The 23,241-nt window shown below is 55.3% G+C and overlaps 1 protein-coding gene across 7 annotated transcripts in view; it reads right to left on the bottom strand.

The window, feature by feature from the left end:
* ARHGEF7 (Rho guanine nucleotide exchange factor 7) overlaps window positions 1-23,016 on the bottom strand; it is a 104,356-nt gene extending 81,340 nt beyond the window's left edge. For 6 of the 7 annotated variants that reach the window (XM_055543046.1, XM_055543037.1, XM_055543040.1 and 3 more), the window contains exon 1: window positions 22,726-23,016. In XM_055543046.1, the coding sequence (XP_055399021.1) occupies window positions 22,726-22,890 (165 nt within the window). In that variant the 5' untranslated portion in view covers window positions 22,891-23,016. Of the gene's footprint in view, window positions 1-4,890; window positions 5,107-22,725 lie in introns of those variants that run through there. The other variant, XM_055543044.1, reaches the window with a different exon arrangement.
* Between the last annotated feature and the right edge of the window lie 225 nt (window positions 23,017-23,241).

Raw genomic sequence — 23,241 nt, 5'->3', positions numbered from 1 at the left:
GGAGGGTACAGGAAACTAACAGCTGGGAGACACCCCGCTGCCTGGGACCCCGGTCCCCAGGAGCGGTGGCTTCCTGGGGCACCTCCACGGCCTTCCCCGCTGCCTGGGCCCCCGGTCCCCAGGAGCGGTGGCTTCCTGGGGTGCCTCCACGGCCTTCCCCGCTGCCTGGAACCGGTCCCCAGGAGCGGTGGCTTCCTGGGGCGCTCCACGGCCTTCCCCACTGCCTGGGACCCCGGTCCCCAGGAAGGGTGGCTTCCTGGGGCGCCTCCACAGTCTTCCCCACTGCCTGGGACCCGGGTCCCCAGGAGGGGTGGCTTCCTGGGGCGCTCCACGGCCTTCCCCACTGCCTGGGACCCCGGTCCCCAGGAAGGGTGGCTTCCTGGGGTGCCTCCACGGCCTTCCCCCGCCCCCACTTTGTAAATAGTCTCTTCGTTAAACACTCTTCAACCATCTGTTTAGCGTCATCTGTTTTTCGCTGGGCCCCTAGCCCCAGTGAGCCTCCTGGTGGTTCAGTGAAAAACAGAACACGGTGTCACAGCAGAAGACGAGAACCACTCAGGGAGAGGACTGAGTCAGCCACAGACCTGCCACAGGCCAGTGCGCCGGCCCACCGCACTGCTTTCAGAAAGAGGCGGCTTTGATCCTGACGCCACAGCCTCCTGGTTACAGGACATGTCCTCCTGGGGGCACATGCTGCCTCTGCGTTCAAAGGAAAAAGCAGGAGGAACGTGTGCGGGTGTTCAGAAACGCATGGCCTGTGGTGGAGGCACACGGAGGTAACAGGGGCTGCCTCCCGGGAGGGGAGCGGGGGCCCACAGGACCGAGGCGTGGGGGCCTGCTTGTCACGCTGTGCCTCTCTGCACCCTTTCAATTCTGTCCCACACGCAAGTATTATTAAATAAACATATTTTTTAAAAGAAGAACACTCCAGTCTTGTGTCCTCCACAAATAAAGTAGCCCTCCAATTAAAAAACAGCCCACAGAGAGCCCAGCTGTCTGCGCTGGGGTCCTTATAAAGCAGATCTCGACCTGCCCTGCCAAAACGCAAGGCCACGCTTAAAACCCTAAATTCCCCACCCAGAAGTCAAATGGGCACTGAGGGGCTCGTCTAACTTGTAACGACCCAGTAGCCATTGCTTCACTCTGACTGGAGTGTGGCTGTCTCCTGCTCAGGGGCCATGCTCATTCTGCACCCAGAGAGGCTGAGGGGAGAGAAAACAGGTCAGCAGAGCCCAGCAGAAGGCCACAGGGCCCTTCCTCCAGTCCCACGGGGGACAGTGAGGCCGCTGCAGCGCCTGGGAACTGGCAGCGAGTTCCAGAGAGTAAACAGCTCCCAGGGCACACAGCCTGGGGTCGCAGGTCGTTTAGGGGAGCCATCGGAGCCTTTGATAAAGCACGGTTTCCTCTGCTTCCCTTCTTCAACACAAGCCCTACTCCCGGGTGGATGCTACGGTCATCTGAGGAGCTGGCTGAGCCTGATGGGCAGCCAGAAATGCAAATGCGCCAAGTGCAGCCTTCCCAGACATGAGGGGTGCCGGGTGGGGACCGGCCAGACTGCACAACCTCAGTTAGCTCGGGTGTCCCCTGAGGCTCGCTTCCCACAGACTCCAAAAGCACATTTCAAGTCCCTGAGAGATGGTGGCGACCATCTCAAATGCATACCAATGCCAAAAATGGATTTTTTACAATGTGAGCACAGACATTCCCCAGATAACCCGGGCTAAACTCCTCCACCACAGTTGGATTTGACCCTCGCAGGAACGTCAGATCGACAGGCAGGTGTACAGTTACAGCCAAACGAGAGCAACCTGAAAACCAGCACACCACCTGCCCCGTGTGGCCGTGACCCACACACAGCGTGGCAGAGGTGCGCAGCCCGGCCACTGTATTGCCTCATTCCTTCCCGACACAGGGAAACAGGAGCCCAAGTTCACAAGGGCTTCCCAGGTGGCGCAGTGGTAAAGAAGTCGCCTGCGACGCAAGAGACGTGGGTTCAATCCCTGCTAGATCAGGAAGATCCCCTGGAAAAAAAAGATCCTCCGGAGAAGGAAATGGCAAGCGGCTCCAGTAGTCTTGCCTGGGAACTCCCATGGACAGAGGAGCCTGGTGGGTTATAGTCCACAGGGTCACAAAGAGTCGGACATGACTGGGCACACCAAGCTCACAAGACAACTTAAACTAGGCCTTGTACTCAGACGTTTGTCTTAACTCTGAAGTCTCACCCGTTCACATGGATTAGCTTCCTTTTTCTTCCCCTCTCACTCCCCTGCTTACAACCCAATGGAAACAGGCATTTTGGACCATAAAGAAAGCTGAGCACTGAAGAACTGATGCTTTTGAACTGTGGTGTTGGAGAAGACTCTTGAGAGTCCCTCAGACAGCAAGGAGATCCAACCAGACCATCCTAAAGGAAATCAGTCCTGAAAATTCATTGGAAGGACTGATGCTGAAGCTGAAACTCCAGTACTTTGGCCACCTGATGCGAAGAACCGACTCATTGGCAAAGACCCTGATGCTGGGAAAGGTTGAAGGCGAGAGAAGGGGACGACAGAGGATGAGATGGTTGGACGGTATAACCAACTCAATGGACATGAGTTTGAGTAAACTCCAGGAGCTGGTGATGGACAGGGAGGCCTGGTGTGCTGCAGTCCATGGGGTCACAAAGAGTCGGAGACGACTGAGCGACTGAACTGAGCTGAACTGAACCCAGAGCCACTGCCGACTTTCTTCGGCTCTGTCTCTGCACTGTTTCTGGTCCTTCCTGTTGGTTTCCTCTTCCACCGCACGCACTTCAGGACGGCTGGCCACGCCCATGCCTGTGCCCACGGGTGGAAGAGCCCATGCAGAGGCTGTGGTCCCGGAGGGGAAAGTGCTGTGTACCTCTGCAGTGTCCATGCAGCAGCTGGGGCTGAGAGTCCATCTCACTGTTCACTGAACCAAGGTAGGTGAGGTGCGAGCGGGGAAGCTGGAAGAAAACCAGAGGAGCCGCAGGAACTGCAGACAGGCTCATTCTCCCCTGACTGGCACCGCAGCCGTAGCAGCAGACACGCTGTATTCTCCTGTAGTTGACCCAGTAGACACAGCCGCAACAGGGCCGTGACACGGGCCACAGCGTGGACCATAATGCAGCCCCAAGGGCCTGTAGGCACATGTAAGCTTCACGTGGAGCTTACATGTGCCTACAGAACACACGTGGCCCGTGGCCAAGCGGGTACATTGTGACACGCACGCGCAGTGCTGTAAGGGATCCCGCCTGCTACATAACCACGTATTTACAACACGTGGGGCGAGAGGGCCTGACCACCACCATCTTGCCTAATTTGGTCTCTCCCTACAGAGTCCCCGGAGAAGGGACTGGCACCCCACCCCAGGGCTCTTGCCTGGAAAATCCCATGGACGGAGGAGCCTGGTGGGCTGCAGTCCATGGGGTCGCTAGGAGTTGGACACGACTGAATGACTTCCCTTTCACTATTCACTTTCATGCATTGGAGAAGGAAATGGCACCCCACTCCAGTGTTCTTGCCTGGAGAATCCCAGGGATGAGGGAGCCTAGCGGGCTGCCGTCTATGGGGTCACACAGAGTCGGACAGGACTGAAGCGACTTAGCAGCAGCAGCAGCTACAGAGTCCCCGGGCAGGAGCCGGCCCCCAGGAGCAGAGCTGCCTGCTGCCTGAATGGGGCGCTGGGGGCGGCAGGTCTCACAGGTCTGCTCTTTGCCTCATGGACAACCCAGCCTCCTTCCTTCGACTGAGAGGCCTCAGGTTAAGGTGTCCCATGTCCGCAGCCACTGCACTGTCCACCCCCCATCCTCAGGTGTCCGGGAGGGGTCCGGGCCGCCTGCCGTGGCCCTGGTTTACTGCTGTGCCCCCTCCAGCCTCTCCCCACACAGTGAAACAGGGGCAGCAGTGGGGCTTCGGAGGAGCACCAGCCTCCTGCTCAACCAGCCCTCCCGGCTTGAGACCCCGTCTATCACTTTTAAACAGCCTGAGAAGCTGCGCTGAAGCCTCTGGGCAGCAGACGGGACACTCTGGAGACCACCTTGGAGAAGCTTTGTTTTCACCCACAGGTTAGCACGGGGGAGGTTTGAAGGCATGCAGAGGGTGCTGGCTGACTTTGCAGAGAGGCTGAGAAGCCAAACAGAGCCTTCACCCAGGGAAGAAACCTAAATACAGGGATAGGAAACAGCTGAAGACACCCGCTGGCAAGTGCGCCTCTCCATAAATAGCAGCTGAGCCCCTCCCCAGAGGGCAGGCCAGGGGCGGGGCGGCCACAGCCTGAACGCTCCTGCTGTAAAAGCCTCTCGCGTGGAAGAAGCCAGCTGAGACTTCATATTAACGGCGAGTGATAAAAAGGTGATAAAAGATGGTTATCGCCAAGAGGCTGGAGTATCTGCAGAGCACCGGCTGAGTCATGTAGGGTCAAGAGGCTGGAGTATCTGCACCGGCTGAGTCATGTAGGGCCAAGAGGCTGGAGTATCTGCACCGGCTGAGTCATGTAGGGTCGTAGCTGTCAGACGTGTAGCCGGGAGACACGTTTTCAAACGGCCACAGACCTTGCTAGCTAAAGACGAGGCTGCCGACGCAGACTCCGGAGTTCTGGATCCTCCATGCCACTTGAGTTGGAGTACGTCCCGTACGTGTACGATTTGCCGGTCACCTCACCCCTCGGCTCAAAACGCTCAGCAGCTCTCTATTCATTCAAGGGTAAAAGCCAGAGTACTTTCAGAGAAGGAAAAGATTAGACACGGACCGGGAGGAAGAGCTCATTTGCAAAACACATGTCCAGTCAAGGGCTTGTACGCAAAACATACAAAGAAGTACTAAAACTCAACAACAAGAAAACAGACAACCCAGTGAAAAAATGGGCAAAAGACGTGACCAGTCTCCTCACCAAAGTGGGCACAAGACGGTGTCTCGCTGTATATCGCTGTTCGCTGAACCCAGGACAGGGAAGGCAGAGCTGGAAGAAGACACCAGGAGCCGTAGGAACCGCACACACACTTTACTGGCAGCAAGGCAGACGTCGTCTCCTCTCTAATGGCTGACACAGCAGTAGCAACAACTACAACTCAGCTCAACGCGATTCTGTCCTGACTTGGCCTCAACTGCAGGAGCTTTTCAGGTGGTGCTTACAGGTCGTTGGGCACACACCGTGCTATAAACGATCTTGGCTGTTATATAACCACGTATTTACGAAACATGGGGCCAGAGTGTGAGGACGTGGGGAGACAGAGCCTGACCGCCACCATCTTGGCTAATTTGCTCTTTCCCTACAGATGGCAACGCAACAGACTGATGAAAAGGTGCCCCACGTCAGCTGTCATCAGGGAAGTGCAGCTCAACACTGCAGTGAGACGCCTCTGCACACCCGTGAGGTCCTCACCAGCCTGGGGCGGCAGCAGCCCCATCCCCGCCCGGCAGGAACGCGAGCCAGACACCACGGAAGACGGCTCCTTACAAAACTGAACATGCTCCCACCCAAAGTCCAGCAGTCTTGCTCCTCGGGTAAATTCGCTTTACCCATGAGTTGGAAACATGTCCATGCAAAGACCTGAATATGAATGTTTATAGCAGCTTTATCCATAACTGCCAAAAGCTGGACGTAATCAAGATGCTCTTCCGTAGGTGAGTGAGTAAACAGACTGTGGTCCAGGCAAACAATGGGAGATCACTCAGTCATAAAAAGAAATGAGCAGTCAAGCCACAGGAAGGCACATCAGAGACCTCAATGCACATGACCGAGTGAAGGAAGCCAATCTGAAAACGCTACACACCATGTGACCCTACGCGATGACATCCCGGAAGAGGCAAAACTGCCAGGGACGAGGGGAGGGCATGGGATGGACAGGCAGAGCGCAGAGAAGTCTTAGGACCGTGAACCATCCCGTGTGACAGCAATGATGGACACGTGTGGCATCCAGGCACACAACTGCACAGCGGGGCGAAGCCTCATGTCCACTATGGACTTTACTCAATGTATCAGCACCGCGTCATCCACTGCAACAGCTGACACATGCTGATGCAAGACGTTAACAGCAGGGGAGAGTGCGGAGGGCTGGATGGAATCTTCTATGCTCTCTGTTCAGTTTTTCTGTAAACATAAGACTGCAAACACAAGCTGGAATCAAGATTCCCGGGAGAAATACCAATAACCTCAGATATGCAGATGACACCACCCTTATGGCAGAAAGTGAAGAGGAACTAAAGAGCCTCTTGATGAAAGTGAAAGTGGAGAGTGAAAAAGCTGGCTTAAAGCTCAACATTCAGAAAACAAAGATCATGGCATCCGGTCCCATCACTTCATGGGAAATAGATGGGGAAACAGTGGAAACAGTGTCAGACTTTATTTTTGGGGGCTCCAAAATCACTGCAGATGGTGACTGCAGTCATGAAATTAAAAGACACTTACTCCTTGGAAGGAAAGTTATGACCAACCTAGATAGCATATTCAAAAGCAGAGACATTACTTTGCCAACAAAGGTCCATCTAGTCAAGGCTGTGGTTTTTCCAGTGGTCATGTATGGATGTGAGAGTTGGACTGTGAAGAAGGCTGAGCGCCGAAGAATTGATGCTTTTCAACTGTGGTGTTGGAGAAGACTCTTGAGAGTCCCTTGGACTGCAAGGAGATCCAACCAGTCCATTCTGAAGGAGATCAGCCCTGGGATTTCTTTGGAGGGAATGATGCTGAAGCTGAAGCTCCAGTACTTTGGCCACCTCATGTGAAGAGTTGACGCATTGAAAAAGACTCTGATGCTAGGAGGGAGTGGGGGCAGAAGGAGAAGGGGACGACAGAGGATGAGATGGCTGGATGGCATCACTGACTCGATGGACGTGAGTCTGAGTGAACTCCGGGAGTTGGTGATGTACAGGGAGGCCTGGTGTGCTGTGATTCATGGGGTCGCAAAGAGTCAGACACGACTGAGCGACTGAACTGAACTGAAGACTGAAAATAAAGTCTACTGAGTTTTTAAGTCAATGACCTTAAGATGGCTGAGCAGGCCTGCACAGGCAGCTCTTCCATGCCCTCCCTGACCTCACCAGCCAGCCACTACTCTCCCCCAACCCACAGTGAACTCTGCTGTTCCCGGAATTTGCCAGCCAGGCTCCCACCTCAGGGCCTTCACAGAGGCTCTTCCCATTGCCTGAAACTCCCTTCTCCCTGACATCCAGGTCTCGCCTTTGCTCATATACATTGTCTTTGTTTAAACATCACTTCCTGGTACACCTCCCTACCGACCAGATGCAAAACTGCAGCATCACCCTAACTGCTGGCACCCCCTGCCCACGATGTCTCCATAGCTCCAGCACAAACACGCAATGCGATCTACGTGTGTGCCCAGAGAGCCTCCTTGCACGTGGAACACACATTCCACACGCAGAGTCTGTGTGATGAGTGCTGGGTCTCAACACCTGGCACACAGTGACAGAGGCACTGAGCATGTTATCTGGTAGGTGAATTGATGGTTTCCAACTTCACTGGCTCTATAGTTTACTCATTATTTAGGGCTTCCCTGGTAGCTCAGACGGTAAAGCGCCTGCCTGCAATGTGGGAGACCTGGGTGTGATCCCCGGGTCAGGAAGATCCCCTGGAGAAGGAAATGGCAACCCACTCCAGTACTCTTGCCTGGAAAATTCCATGGATGGAGGAGCCTGGTAGGCTGCTGTCCATGGGGTTACAAAGAGTTGGACACGGCTGAGCAATTTCACTGGCACTAAGGACCAGAGCCTGTGACTCGAATTGGTACCAGAACCACTTGGGTCGAGCTTCCAAAAATGAAGGTGAGTGATGCTGACAGCGCCTAGAACCAAAAAGGGAGGCAGCTGGTGTAACACGAGAACTGAATATTTGACACAGGAACCATGCTTTAAAAACACACACACATGGAAATATAACATCCATAGACTAAACAACACAGACGTAAGAGACGCTCTGGGTTTTAGCATAAACCCGTAAGCCCTTTCTGTCGAGGCTGACGGATGCATCCTGTTACCGAAGGCCCCGCCTAAGGCCGGCCGCCAGCAACCCAGCGCTCTGAGGGCAGCCAGCACGGGGTCCGGGCTCCGCTCCCCTCCGTGGGCACCAGGCCTCAGTCAGCCGGGCACCGCCAAGCACCAGCCTCTGGCTTCAGGGCCGGCTCCCTGTCACTCAGGATGATCGCTGACTCCAGGCAGGGCCCATAACCAGCTGGCTGGCTCCCTCAGGCCTCACCTCCTGCCCGTGAGGCGATTCCAGCCCCCTTCACCTGAAGGAGATGGCCCCTGGAGGTCACCTTGGCAGTACAGTATCATCTAGAAAAGCAGTGTGCTCTGACCACACTTGGGTGGCAGGGTTGCCAGAAATTAATTGTTTTCTTCGGTATTCAGTGACAAAGTGCACTTTAAATGGCCTTTGTTGTGCAGTCACTAAGCTGTGTTGGGACTTTTTTGTAACCCCATGGACTGAGCCTAACGGGCTCCTCTGTCCATGGGATTTTCCAGGCAAGAACACTGGAACATTTCCTTGTCCGGGGGATCCTCCCGACCCAGAGGTCAAACTCACATCTCCTGCATTGGCAAGTAGATTCTTTACCACTGAGCCACCAGGGAAGCCCTCTTAATTGGCTACTGAACTGAAAAGCACAGACTCCTCAGTAGTGGTGGAAAGCCAGCACAAGCCACAGACCCCTACAGACCTGCAGAGAGAAGGGGTCCCCAGCCTAAGGACCCAGGCCCACCCTCCGTGGGAGGCAGCAGGAGGGGCCACGGCCCTGCAGACCCCTACACGAAGAGTGTTTTCACCTGGGCCTGGACGCCGCCCAGCCCCAAGTCCACACCTCGGCTGATCTACCTCTCCCCTTAAAAGCCTCAGTTTTAGACAGAGCCCTTACCTACAAGTGTCTCCATATCCTTTGGTAGCTTTTAGTGACTCATCCTCTTATTGAGCTACAGGCCCTTCTAACGCTAATATGAATATTTCAAGGATCCTGCCTTAAGTGCCCTGACTTAAATAAAACAGTCATCAAATCACAAGCAAGCCTCCTGAGCTTGGTCTCTTAATGGAGGCTGTGTTTCTCTTCTGTTTTATACAAGAATTTCTAGAAGTAAACAGACAGGTGAGGAATCCCATTTTGCAGATAAATTCCAAGTGCCCCTTCCAATCCAAGGCAGGATTTCTTTCCAAGCGCTCTACCTCCACGTTTCAAGGCTCCAAAAGCCACCGTGAAGCAGCCTGGGGTCCGCTCTGTCCTGAACTAAGAAGCTCTAGGTGAGGACGTTTCCCAAGTGCAGAGGTGGGGGGGCACACCAGGCCAGCAAGCAGCCCACGCTCCCCTGTGGGGCAGCCGCCAGGTCAGCGAGCAGCCCACGCTCCCCTGTGGGGCACACCAGGCCAGTGAGCAGCCCACGCTCCCCTGTGGGGCACACCAGGTCAGCGAGCAGCCCACGCTCCCCTGTGGGGCACACCAGGCCAGCAAGCAGCCCACGCTCCCCGTGGGGCAGCCGCCAGGGCTCGCACCTCCGTTCCTTGTCCTTGCAGCACCGTGCGTGTCATCGGGCTGGCCCCAGGTTACAGCACCGGTGAGCTGATGAGCTCGGGGGCCGTGAGTGGTCCCGAAATGTGTCCCCTGGACCAGCAGCATCAGCATGTCCTGTGCACCCGTGAGAAATGCCCACCCTCCGCAACCTGGACTGTGAAATCAGAAACTCTGGGTGGAGCCCAGCAGTCTGTATCTTCACAAGCCATCCAGGAGGTTCTGGGCACACTCGCGTGTAAGAACCATGTAACCACCTATGCCAAAGGTGCAAAGAGAGGAACCACTGAAACACAGGTACTGCCAACTGCGATGTCAGTAGCTTCACTCATAACTTTGATGTAAAACTGTAAACATTTTTATACAAAAATTCATTGTTGGGCAGCTATGCTTCCAGCTCTAAGAAAGGAAAAGGAAACCATCCCAAGCCAGAAATTTCGAGGCATAGGCTCCTCAGTGGAAGTGAGAGGTGGGGAGAGAGGGAAGAGACGTCTTCCTCCTACGTCCTTATCAACGATACCATCCCCACCACGTGCATGCACACTCAGTCGTGTCCGACTCTGTGCGGCCCACGGACGGCAGCCCACCAGGCTCCCCCGTCCCTGGGATTCTCCAGGCGAGAATACCGGAGTGAGTTGCCATCTCCTCCTCCAGGGGATCTTCCTGACCCAGGGATCAAACCCACATCTCCTGAGTCTCCTGCACAGGCAGGTGGATTCTTTACCGCTAAGCCACTTCATCCTCTCAAAGGAAAAAGACTAAGGAGGAAAAACAACTGATGAGCCCCCATCCCCCACACAAGGACACAGACGGGCGAGTGTGGGTTTATTGCTTTAAAACGGGAAAGTGAAGTGAAGTGAAAGTCGCCCAGCTGTGTCCAACTCTTTGTGACCCCATGGACTAGTCCATGGGATTCTCTAAGCAAGAATACTGGAGTGGGTAGCCATTCCCTTCTCCAGGGGATCTTCCCAATGCAGGGATCGAACCCTAGTCTCCTGCATTATAGGTGGATTCTTTATCAGCTGAGCCACAAAGGAAGCCCAAGAATACTGGAATGGGTAGCTATTCCCTTCTCCAGGAAATCTTCCCAACGCAGGGATTGAATCCCAGTCTCCTGCATTGCAGGTGGATTCTTTACCAGCTGAGCCACAAAGGAAGCCCAAGAATAATAGTAGAGTGGGTAACCTATCCCTTCTCCAGCAGATCTTCCCGACCCAGGAATCAAACCAGGGTCTTCTGCATTGTAGGCAGATTCTTTATCAAGTGAGCTATCAGGGCAGCCCTTGAGTGGGAAAAATAACACCTGAAAGCTAAACATTGCTTACACTCACTGCGGTTGTTTAGGGACAGTATTCCCAGTAAATACAACTTGATTTACTTTTATCTCCCTTCATTTATTATAATATGTAACGAATTGGGAGTGTTTTCTACATGAGAAAGAGAGCAAGGCCCAGGAGAGATGTGCATATATTCATAAAATTATAAAACAAATAGTCTTTGACTTGAACCTGAACTTCCTAAAAACTGTACATTGACATCCCTAAAAGGCCTTCCCTCCAATGGATCTGGACTCTCAAATGTCGGCAGCACGTCGAGACGGCCTAGAGTGGCAGGTTCTCAACCATCCCTATCTTTAACTAAAAAGCCATTCACTGTAAAATGAATCAAAGCGGGGAGATTCAACACCTGATGTAAATTCATTTATAAGACAGGGGTTTCCCTGGCAGTTCAATGGTAAAGAAGCCACCTACCAATGCAAGAGACAAGAGTTCAATCCCACATGGAGAAAGATCCCACATGCCGAGGAGCAACTAAGCTCAGGGGGCCACACCCCCTGAGCCCAGGCCCTAGAGCCCAGGACCCACACCTCCTGAGCCCGCGCCCTAGAGCCCAGGATCCGCACCTCCTGAGCCCGCGCCCTAGAGCCCGGGGGCCCGCACCTCCTGAGCCCGCGCCCTAGAGCCCGGGGGCCCGCACCTCCTGAGCCCGCGCCCTAGAGCTTGGGGGGCCACACCTCCTGAGCCCGCACCCTAGAGCCCGGGGGCCCGCACCTCCTGAGCCCGCGCCCTAGAGCTTGGGGGGCCACACCTCCTGAGCCCGCACCCTAGAGCCCGGGGGCCCGCACCTCCTGAGCCCGCGCCCTAGAGCTTGGGGGGCCACACCTCCTGACCCCGCGCCCTAGAGCCCGGGGGCCCACACCTCCTGAGCCCGCGCCCTAGAGCTTGGGGGGCCACACCTCCTGAGCCCGCACCCTAGAGCCCGGGGGCCCACACCTCCTGAGCCCGCGCCCTAGAGCTTGGGGGGCCACACCTCCTGACCCCGCACCCTAGAGCCCGGGGGCCCGCACCTCCTGAGCCCGCGCCCTAGAGCTTGGGGGGCCACACCTCCTGACCCCGCGCCCTAGAGCCCGGGGGCCCGCACCTCCTGAGCCCGCGCCCTAGAGCCCGGGGGCCCGCACCTCCTGAGCCCGCGCCCTAGAGCTTGGGGGGCCACACCTCCTGAGCCCGCGCCCTAGAGCCCGGGGGCCCGCACCTCCTGAGCCCGCGCCCTAGAGCCCGGGGGCCCGCACCTCCTGAGCCCGCGCCCTAGAGCCCGGGGGCCCGCACCTCCTGAGCCCACGTGTCACAACTCCTGAAACAAGAGAAGCCGCTGCAGTGAGAAGCCTGGGCACCAAAACTACAGAGTGGCCCCCGCTCGCCGCAACTAGAGAAAGCCTGCATAGCAATGAAGACCCAGCCCAGCCAAAAATAAATGTTAAATTTTTTAGAAGAGATTTTCAAAAAAAGATAAAACAGATTTATTTTTAAAAAAAAGTTGTAAATCTCAGAGGGGCTCAGACTGACCACTGCTCAGCCTCAACACACTGGCCGGACTTGAACCCCTGTTAAAACATGTAGGAAGTGAGGGAAAAACCACACAGATGTGTTTCCCTGAAGCCACTGAAAGGAATAGAGTTTTCTAAAGTCTCCTTTATCAAGAAAAAAAATTGCTGAAGGTCAACGTTCTCTTAACAAGATTTCTTAGAGTTGATGAGCATCAGGCTGTGAAAACCCACCCCAAGTTCATGCATCCTCGGATCCCGCGGGCGCCCGCTCTTTCAGCCCCACGCTCTGCTCCCCGACCTCCGGGTCCACGCTGCCCGGTTCTGACAACACCCCCCAGCCCCTATGCTCAGCCCCTCCCCGGGCACAGGTGCCCTTGTTAACATCACCGACCACTAGGCTGACTGCTCTGGGTCTTCCCCCCATTCTTCCTCATCAGTCTAAGAGGGTCATCAATTCTGCAGATTCTTCTTAGAGAATAAGCTTTGGGTTTTGCTGTCTCTGGTAATTTTCTGCTTTCCACGTCACCGGTTGGTCTTCGAGTTCTTCATTATTCTGTTCTGTCTGTTGCTTACTTTGGGTTTATCTTGCCTTTATTGTTCTAGCTTCTTAAGATGGCAGCTCTGTTCCACCCCACAGAAGACTTAAAGCCTGTGCTGGGTGAGTGCCCTCTCATTCCCAGAACATTGTTCTAACTATTTATAAACAGGATGCCTAAGACTCACACCCAATTAAACAGTTACTGTGAGTTATCTGAAGACCCAGCCTGGGCTCGCCGACAAGGCAGTTACTTGGGTTCAGTCTACATAAACGTGCTTGGTCAGAGGTCAGAGGAAGGAGAAACAGAACTTTCCTCCCCGTTCCTCTTCCAGAGATGAAGTCTGGGAGCCACTCGGCTCCAGGCTCTCCCCACTCAGAGGCGTGGCTTCAGAGCATGCTGCCCTCTGGAAGCTTAACCTTTGCCAAGAGGCTGCTGAGAATCTAACCCCGTTCTATTTATGGGGCTTGTTTTCAAAGGAAACAAAAATGCCTTAACAAATAGGAGAACCACAACCAGAAAACTTCACGTTTCCATGAGAAATCTGTTATGCACGTCGCTGAACAAGGCAGTTTCTCCAGCACCGCAGAGAGACGGCCCTGCGGTCACCAGAGAAGTGGAGGCTGAGGGGGCGTGTGTTCCCACGCCTCTGGCTCCTCCCGAAGGCCAGCAACCCGGCCTGGGGGCCAGGACAAGGCCTCCACAGCGCCCAACTTTCTGTCAGAATTTCTACAACATTCTTCACAGAGTGAAGAACAGAGTCATAACCTTTTGGTATGCATTCCTGGATCAGGAAGATCCCTTGGAGAAGGGAATGCCTACCCACTGCAGTATTCTTGCCCGGGAAATCCCGCAGACGGAGGAGCCTGGTGGGCTACGGCCATGGGCCACACAGAGTCGGGCACGACTGACCACACAGGCACACACAGAAACAGGCTTTCTTCAGAAAGTCTATATTCCTAACAAAAGACTCCTGAACAAGTTTACTAACTTCAGCTGGAGTTAAAAGTCTCTTGTGAACTTATAAACAATTGCGTGTCAAACGTTTTAATCAGATCTTTTCAACAACTAAGATGCGTTTGTTACTCAAAGTGTATTTTCCTCTAACACATCATTGAGCATAAACATTATATTTCAAAAGTTAGAACATTAATTTGCTAGATTAAATTGAAGTAATAAAAAAAAATTTAAGTCCCCCCAAAAAAAGTCTCTTAGGAACAACTTAAGCCATCTCAAGCTCAGGGAGTCGGTGGGAAAGTGTGTGCCCGGCAGAGACTTAGCAGTCAGATACCCAGGATGGAGGGGAAAGGGCCACCACAGGCCAGAGGGTTTGCAGATAATCCAAACCAGGCTGTTCTAAGGATTTCTGCTTGACTGCTAAAAAAACCACGCTGCCAGAACACGACTTCTGCCAGGAGCTGCGACTTCAAAGCAAACCCGGACACCAGGGCTCCCGTGTTAAATAAACCATTAGATGTAAGCAGGGAGAGGCTTCCCATGCTGCACTTTTTTTGGTTCTGAATCATGTGCACCTCCTTTAGAGAAAAGATAGGAACCTTATCAGTGCCTTTTTAAAGGCTGCTCTCCGTGTAACCGCAATTACAGTCAGGCACAAAACACCACTTGAGCTCTCAAGCCTTGTACCGCGCCCACCGCCACGGGAGGCTGCAGGACAGACAGCCAGGAAGCCTCAGTGGCCGCTGAGGCGAGCCCGTGCTTCTGTGCGCGGGGCCGCGCTCGGCTCGCCTGGGCTCACGCGGCCGCGGGGACCCCTGATCGAGATGGCAGCTCCGCTGACCTCGCCTGGACTGGCCCATGAAGGGGGTCGGAGGGCTTTGGGTGGGCCCGGGCGGCTCAGCAGGCACAGCTGAGCTCTTGGCCCTGTGGTCTTGCATCCTGCAGCATTTGGGGCCCGGGTGCAGACAGCCCCTGAGAGAGCATGGAAAGACACCAGGCCTCCTGGGAACTGCTGCCTGCCCCTGTCTGCCACATCCGTTGCCAAAACAAGTCAAGGTCAGCTCAGATGCAAGAAGTGAGGAAAAGGCCCCACCCCACCCCTTGATGGGAAGAGCTGCAGTGTGACCTGACAAGGGGTGAGGGGCGTGGCTGCAGGGGCACAGCGAGGAGGGGGCGGGGGCCTCCTCCGTAACCTACCACGGCCCTTCTCTAATCCGTTGTGTGCCCTACGAAGCTGACCTCCGTGGAGGCTGACCTCTATGCCCACTGCCCCAGCACAGTCCTGGAGACCCCATTCATTTAGACTACAGTGTGAATGACTGCCCCCAGGCTGTACAGTGCACAACTTACTCAACCATATGGTGCTGCCCTCAGCGAACCCATCTGTAAAATGATGAATCTGGGCCGCGTGGTGTCTTGAGAATGCCTTCCACTGAGAATTCACAAATGCTTTACACTTCAGACCCTACGGTTTCTCTTACGACTTGCCTGAAAGGGCAGTATAGAACACACGTGTGTGTGTGTTTCCATGTATATGATGGGTACACTGGCATGCACACAGTAGGAACATAACAAATACATCAGTTACATATGCTGACATTAGAATGAAGATTAAAATAATTTTGAACAAATGTGTTGGAAATGTACAAACATCCCACCCCTCTTCCTGGATTACAGAAGTATCCCACAAAAGCAAGACTGAGAACTACCAGTTTGGTTCATAAAACGAGAAATACAGAGCTAAAGTTAGACAAAAAAACATAAGGAAACAAATGATCCGACCCTAACTTGGTAGAACTGAGGACGAGAGGAAACATCAGAAATCGTACCCAGGACACACACGCCCAGGACAGCCGGGACGCCCTCCCAGTCCAGACACAGGGGGTTGGCGGGCCTCACTGCCCATCTGTGGCTCTGGGCCCTTCCCATGCACGAAACCCTAGACGCACGAAACCCGAGCCCCCAGCCAGCCCTCTGGCCCCTTGGGCCAGCAGCTGCGTGCACTCAGCAGCTGCGCGGGGATCTGCAGCTAAGCAGAGGACCCAGGAACACATTCCGTGGTCCCACCGCCCCAAACAATGGTATCCATGAGGGTGAGAAGGAAGGGCCGCCAGCACCCTGAGATGGCAAGAGTCTGTCCAGTTGTGAGAATAAGGAAATACTCCGGGACATGGGTGGCCTTAAGGTCCAAGTCCCGGCTTAGCGTTTTCCTGGATGTAGCACAAGTTTCGGCTGTTGATCTATAAAAGCATCACCTATGAGGACCGGGTCTGCACCCAGCACTGCACACGGCCCCTCACATCCACTCACTCACCCTAGGAACAGCCCTACCAGCCCATGAGGCCGTTTCCTCCAGACAGCAATGGTTAACCTTGATCTTCTCTCTCTCTGTCGCTCAGTCGTGTCTGACTCTCTGCGACCCCATGGACTGTAGTCCGCCAGGCTCCTCTGTCCATGGGAATCCAGGCAGGAATACTGGAGTGGGTTGCCACTTCCTTCTCCAGGGGATCTTCCCGACCCAGGGATCGAACCCACGTCTCCTGTGTCTCCTGCATTGCAGGTGGATTCTTTACCCATTGAGCCATTGGGGAAGCCCTAATCTTGTTTTCAGGAGGAAGAAAGTCAGGCTCAGAGAAGTCGGGCAGGTTGTCCAAAGTCACACAGCAAATGGACGATTCTGGAGCACATCCTGGGACCACCCCACGGTATAGGCCCCAGGGGCATGGTGGGTCTTGGGAACCACCGGGCAGTGCCCTGGGCAGAGGTGAGCTCCCAGACGGTGTGCGGGACCTTGGCCACCTTCTCCTGACCCCCGTGCAAAGCCAGCCCGAACGTCTAGAGACAGTCCCACCAAGTAAGCGTCTCTCTCTCTCTCTCTCTCTCTCTCTCTCACACACACACACACACACACACACACACACGGCATTGTTTTAAATCTCAGCTTAGATGGATTCTGAGTGAACTCAGGGTCCGAAGGCCCAGGAGCCCCAGAGGAGGTTATCAGGTGCCAGAACGAGAGCGGAACACTCGTCCGTGGGGGCGTCCTCTGCAGGGCCGCCTCTCTCAGAAGACTTGTCCCGGGACCGGCTCTAGCGCCCCCCTTCCCCGCCGTTGCCCCCCGGCTCCCATCCACCCAGGCCACCCACCTGCGCCTGCGCACGGTATCACACCGCCCCTTCCCTCCCGGGACGCCCGCGGACGGCGGCTGACCTAACCCTGCGCTCTCGTCCGCTGCGGCCGCTCAGGTCGGTGGCCTTCCCGCCCTGTCTGGTGACCCCCGAAGCAGACGGGGGGCGCAGCCGGGGCTCACCAAGGCCACCTGGAAGGTCCCGCCTGGGGCCGCGGGCGCCCCCGGGGGACGCCCCCAGCCCCTGGCAGCCGGGGGCCCGGGCTCGGCACCCTGCAGGGCCTCAGGGTCCTCCCTGTGACGCGGGGGCCATGTGGAGCCACAGCAGTTCAGCCACTCGGGGCGCTCAGTGCTTTCTGGAAAGGAGGCGCATCTGAAGGTGGGCTGCGCTTAGAGAAACGCGGGAAGAAGGCCACCGCGGTGCCACTTCCATCCATAGCACGAGGCCCCAGGAGAACACAGGCCGCGCCCTCCCGCCCCAGGGCCCCGAGGACAGCGCCCCCGACAAAACACCAGCCTGCGGCCCTTCCCCAGCGCCGCAAACCCATCACTCCGCACGCGTGTGCCTGCGCGTGCGTGCGTGCGTGTGCGCGCGCACTCGGGAATGCCGGCATCGACACCCCAGCACTTCCAGCGTGCCTCTCTGGAGATGACGGGAGGCAGTCCCAGTTGAATGGAATTTAGTTGTGTCTGCTTTGTTCTGAGTCAAGCAGCAAGCGCAGTTATGGCTTCTCTCTTTGGTGCTGGGTAGTATCTGAAAATCTCTGCTTCAAAGGCAGATATTTCTTACGACAAAAGGAACTATCCTGAAATCTCAAGCAGTTTCATTAGAAGCAACTCAATACAGCCAGTAATTCCCTCTGCAAACTTTAAAGATGTCTTCTCCTTACAAACACAGGAAGTCATGCGTTCTGGAACCTTTCTCTTGGAGAGCCTCACCTGCGACGAGCAGGTGTTTGTGGCAGCTCCAGGGCACGGCTTCCAAACCAGCTGGTCCGGAGTAAGGCCCTCACACCACACCACACCACACCGCCGACCACGTCCTTCTCCGGGGGCCAGAAAAAAGACACACTTCTCCGGGTAGATGCTCAGAACCGCTCGCTGGCCAATGGCCACTAGGACTAGATTTTTCTTCTACCCCACCCCAACCCAGAATCTCAAGAATGAGCAGAAAGCAAGTCAGGAATCAATTAGGAAAATTCAATTTCTTCCTGCCTTGCTGCATCAGAATTCACGGATTCTCTGCAAGCCTGCGGAAAATCAGGCAGGACTGCCCGATCTGTTTGCTGTTGCTGTTGAGTCGCTAAATCGTGTCCAACTCTTTCGCGACCCCATGGACTGAAGGCCGCCAGGCTCCTCTGTCCATGGGATTCTCCAAGCAAGAACACTGGAGTGGGTTGCCATTTCGTCCTCCAGGGGATCTTCCCCACTCAGGGCTCGAACCTGGATCTCCTGCATTGACAGGCAGATTCTCTACTGCTGAGCCACCTGGAAAGCCCCGATCATAGTTTGGGAAAATAAACACCATACTCCAACCCACGCCTTGGAAAACTCAGTAGAGGCTGCAGAGCCCAGAGCGAGTCCCTTCTAGCTCCTCATTCCCCAGCCCCTCTCTGTCTACACCGGACATTCTTTCTGACTTTTCCCTCGGCCTCACACTGCTCTTGTTTTTAGAATTATGTCTTCTCCTGGACTCAAAGCCTTAAGAACTTGTTATGCCGTCTTTTTTGTCTCCCATAGCACCTTGCACCTGCAGGCACGTAAATACTTAATAAGCTGATTCAGTCAAACTTACTGCGCAACTTGTTATGGGTTGGGTCATGACCCCGGAAATTCATTTGTTCCAGCCCCAAGCCCCAGGGCAGAATGGGACCTTATTTGGAAACAAGGTTATTGCCAGTGTAAACAGTCAGTGTTATTCTGGGATGGCGGCCCTCATCCACTGACCCGAGTCCTTATGAAAGGGGCGTCCGGACACAGTGGAGACCCCAGGGGGTGCGGTGGGCAGACTGGACCTCTGCTGCCATAAGCTAGGAACCAGCAGAGACCTCGGGGAGGGGGGAACAGACCCCCAACCCCTGCAGAGGGCATGGCCCTGCCCACCACGTCCCCAGGGCGTGAAAGCATGCAGTCCTGGTGTGTGAGGCCAGGTCTGGGGGTCTTTGCTGCAAAGTCCCAGGAAGCTAACACACAGCCCAGCAGCTCCCACGAGTCTGGATGCACACCACACCCCGGGCACCGGCAGGGCCACAGGGCAGTGTGTGTGACTCCACAGATACGCGTAGCGAGAGGGTCTCCTGGCCACACTTGGTGGCTTACGGTGTGTGTTCCTGGGCAGAGAGAGGGGGAACCGGGTCCCTAAGTGTTTGAATCGAGCAACGTCATCTGCGGCAATAACAAGCAACATGGGAGCGGCCCGGGGACGTCCCTGGGGGTGCAGTGGTTAGGACTCTACGCTGTCACCGCCCAGGGCTAGGGTTCACTTCCTGGTGGGGGAACTAAGACCCCACCAGCCACGAGGGGCATCCAATAACCAGGTAAGTAAGTAAGTAAAGCAGCCTTTCACGACTCCTGTTATCCGAGTGTGTCTCCTGGTCGTACAGGAGTTTCAGAGGTTGGGGCATGACAGCTTCTCAATTTCAGCCCCTCTGACTACATGGTTCAGAGTCGGTTATACTGTTACCTAAGGAGCTGGGCGGAGAAGGCAATGGCACCCCACTCCAGTACTCTTGCCTGGAGAATCCCATGGATGGAGGAGCCTGGTGGGCTGCAGTCCATGGGGTCGCTAAGAGTCGGACACGACTGAAGCAACTTAGCAGCAGCAGCAGCAAGGAGCTGGGTGCCCAGAGGGCTCCCTGGACCCTGCAGCCTCCATGTGTTTCTCATCACAGGAGGAATGAATGACGGAAGCAAACAGTGTGGGCAGGGCGGAAAAACATCCTGGCTGTTACCAGACAGAATCAGAGCAGCAGGGGCTCACCCAGGGAGATCGAGGAAACCTCAGAACACCCACTGTTCTCCCCTTCGGCAGAGAGGACCCCCTCGGCAGTAACAAACTGCATCTCTCGCTTGAACCGCTCCTGGAAAGTTTCTGAGCCCCGTCTGACCTTCCACCTAAAGAAAAGCAGGCCACATGAAGGGAACCTCAACAGAAAGCTTTGCAGAGTGAGCAGAACAACCTGAACCGAGATGAACTTCCCTTTCTTTCCTCACCCTCTCGCCAGCCCTGAAACAGAACAGAGCTACCGAAGGCACGAAACACCCTGGGACATGCTTTCTTAATGAAAGGCACATGGGAAAGCTGAGGCACCCCAGCACTCTTCCCGACTCTGTGCCACGCTCGCCTCCATCTGATGGCTCCTTTCACATTTTGTGAATTTGCAAAAAGTTAAGTTGCAGGCTGCTGACACTCTGTTAACCAGTCTTCCATGTGTTCGTGCGGCAAGCTGGGGTCAAGAGCTTTTCAATTCCATATGAATACTCCGCGAAGTTTCCAAACGTTCCTTTTTAAGGAAAAACAACGTCCTCGGCCTGGCGTTCCCACACTGGGGTGAAGGGTGCTCAGCGTGTGTGCTTTCTGGCAAACAGGAAAGTTCTCTGCTGTGCACGCAAACATGGGAAAGTTCAAGTAAATAACTGTCTCAGGAAATGGAAAATGCTCGTGAAACTTCTGAAACCCAGGGTTTCCAGGGGCAGAGAATGGCTAATATTTTACTCCCCAAACCTACCTTTGTACCACAGAGAAGTGGTCGCTATGTCTATAATTTGCGACTTTTGACGTTGAACTTGCACTGTGGCTGGGTCCCTCTAAACAAACCAGTCGGGGCCTCGGGGCGGGGGCCGGTGATGAAAGGGTGGCTGCCCTATAAGAAGTTCCCAGACGACCACGGTTTCAGAGCATGTTGGCTTGTTTCCGTTTGGCTTCTGCAAATTAAATGTTAGTCATTCCTCTCCTTGTTGCTTCCAAGTGAAAAGGAGGGCTACGGTTTTCTAAGAAAATCTTTCTACAATTTAAAAGAGAGTGATTCCTGAAGTCCACCAGTCAATATGAATGCAGTTAATAGGCCAAATAGCGTATGCATTGATAATGACATGTTTTTAATCAAACCGCCTCTGAAGTCTCTTAAAGCTTTACTCTTAGGAATGGAACCATCTTTTATATAAGCCTGTTTTGGTTAACTTAGCATGCATTTTCAATGCTTCTCAACATCTGTCTCTTATTACCAGAGGTCCTGATATCCAGATGACAACAAAGTATTCTGAGTGCCTTGGAAGTTAGTCTGCTCTTTATTCCTGTCTTGAATCATAATTTTATTGTGACACCAGGTTCTCTGAGGAGCAACATTTTTACTCCCTGGACAGACAGGGGGACAGCCTTTCTAAAATGCAGATTCTGTTTGCACAAATGTGTTCCATGTGGGAGCCTGGATGGGAAGAGAGTTTGGGGGAGAAAGGATACATGTGTGTTTATGACTGAGTCCCTTTGCTGTCCAGCTGAAACTATCACCGCATTGTTAATCAGCTATATTCCAGTATAAAACAAAAAGTTTAAAAAAATACGTTCCAAGTAAGAAAATACCTGAAACTAGTTAGTATGTGTCCACAATTCAGACAAATACAGTCTTTTCTGACCTTTAAAATGTGGTGCCAGAACATGCACGAACTTAAAAGATTCAACACTTTACTTTCTAAAGTCACCTAATTCACATTTTACTGTTAGCAAACTGATAACTGTACCGTTGGGGCCAATACACCCTATTTAAAAAATTAAATAATTTTTCCAAGTTATGGTGCACTTTCATGTCTACATTTAAACCATTTAAGAAACTGTTGATCTTAAGATTATGTATTTGGGGGGAAAAAAAACTGGGGTAAGACTGTAGTGTTTCTGCAACACGGTGATTCACCGTGTTTAAAAGCGCCCTATCGGCTCGGCCCTGCTTTGTCAGCTGAGCCAGGGGAAAGCAAAGTTGAACACTCAGAGCTGCGGCCAAGGTTCACACTCCAGCCGCGAGAAAACCGCAAGTCACGGAGAAGGGCAGCGGGTCTGCGGGACTCGGGATTCTGTTCCGAACCAGGGATGAGCCTGAAAACGCATCCTAGGACTTGCGGCCGGCCCTGAAACGCCAGGGCTTCCCGACCCCGTGTGCGGTCCTCCGGGTTTGGAGACAGGAGAATTCTTCCCTGGGGAGGTCAGCACACCATCTCCCAGCCCAGCTCTCCGCGACTGATAAACGATCTTTTAAAAATGCAACTGGTCAGCGAACCAGAGGCCGAAAGTCTCACACGACACCAGCAACAAAAGCTGTTCAAACAAAGCCGGGGAGGACGCCCGCGGGCGCCGCAGCCCGGTTTCGGCTCAGGTCGCCCCGGAGCGGCGCCTCCTCGTGCGGGCGGGGCTCCCGCGACCCCCGGCCTCCCCGGGCCGCTCCCCTCGAACGCGGCCCCCCGTCCCCGCCGACCCCGCACACAATGGCGCCCCGAGCCCGGGCGGTATCCCGCCGCCGACTCCCCGCGCCGCCCGCGCGCCCCCCGCGCGCCCGGGCCCGCGCACAAAGGAAGCGCGTGGGCTCCTCCGCGCGCGCGCGCGGCCACCAGGTGCGGGCGCCGGCGACCCCGCGCCCGCGCGTCTCGGCGCACCCCGGGCCGCGGCGGGGGCCAGGTGGGGCGCGGGGCCTCCGTACGCGCGGGGCCTCCCGCCGCCCGGGCCTCCGTCCGCCCCGGGCCTGTCCGCCGGGGGTGCGTGCGCGGGCCGGGCCGGGGGGGCACTCACTTTCTCGATGGTGCCGGGCAGCAGGCGCTCCAGCAGCCTGCAGAGGACCACCCCATCCTTCAGAGACGCCTGCAGGAAGCCCTCCGGGTCCGAGATGGTTTTCTTGGGCGACTCCAGCACGCCCAAGGTAATGAGCCACGTAACGGTCTGCTCGGCGGAATTCATCGCGGCGGCGCGCCCGGCCTCCCCGCGCCGCGAGCGCGTCTCGGCGCCGTTCACCTCGGAGCGGCCGCGGCCCGGCCGGCTGCGCCCACCGCCCCCTCCTCCCGCTCGCCCATGGAGAGCCCGGCGACGGCGATTGGCTCGGGCGGCGCCGCGGTCCGGCCGGCTCGCGCTCCCTCGCGTGCGTCCTGGCCGACTGTCAAGCGCCTTTTCATTAGATGCACATGAACCGGCGGCGGCCGCCCGGCGCCGCCCCCGCCGCCGCCTCCCGGCCCCCAGCCGCTGCCGCCGATGACATCACCGCGAGCAGAAGAAAGACGCCGCGCCGGAGCGGGCCCCGCGCCCCGACCCGGG

This window comes from Bubalus kerabau, chromosome 12 (genome assembly GCF_029407905.1).
Source record: "Bubalus kerabau isolate K-KA32 ecotype Philippines breed swamp buffalo chromosome 12, PCC_UOA_SB_1v2, whole genome shotgun sequence".
Classification (NCBI taxonomy): Eukaryota; Metazoa; Chordata; class Mammalia; order Artiodactyla; family Bovidae; genus Bubalus; species Bubalus kerabau.
The sequence above is the reverse complement of the archived record's forward strand: the minus strand, read 5'-3'. Positions and strand labels throughout refer to the sequence as shown.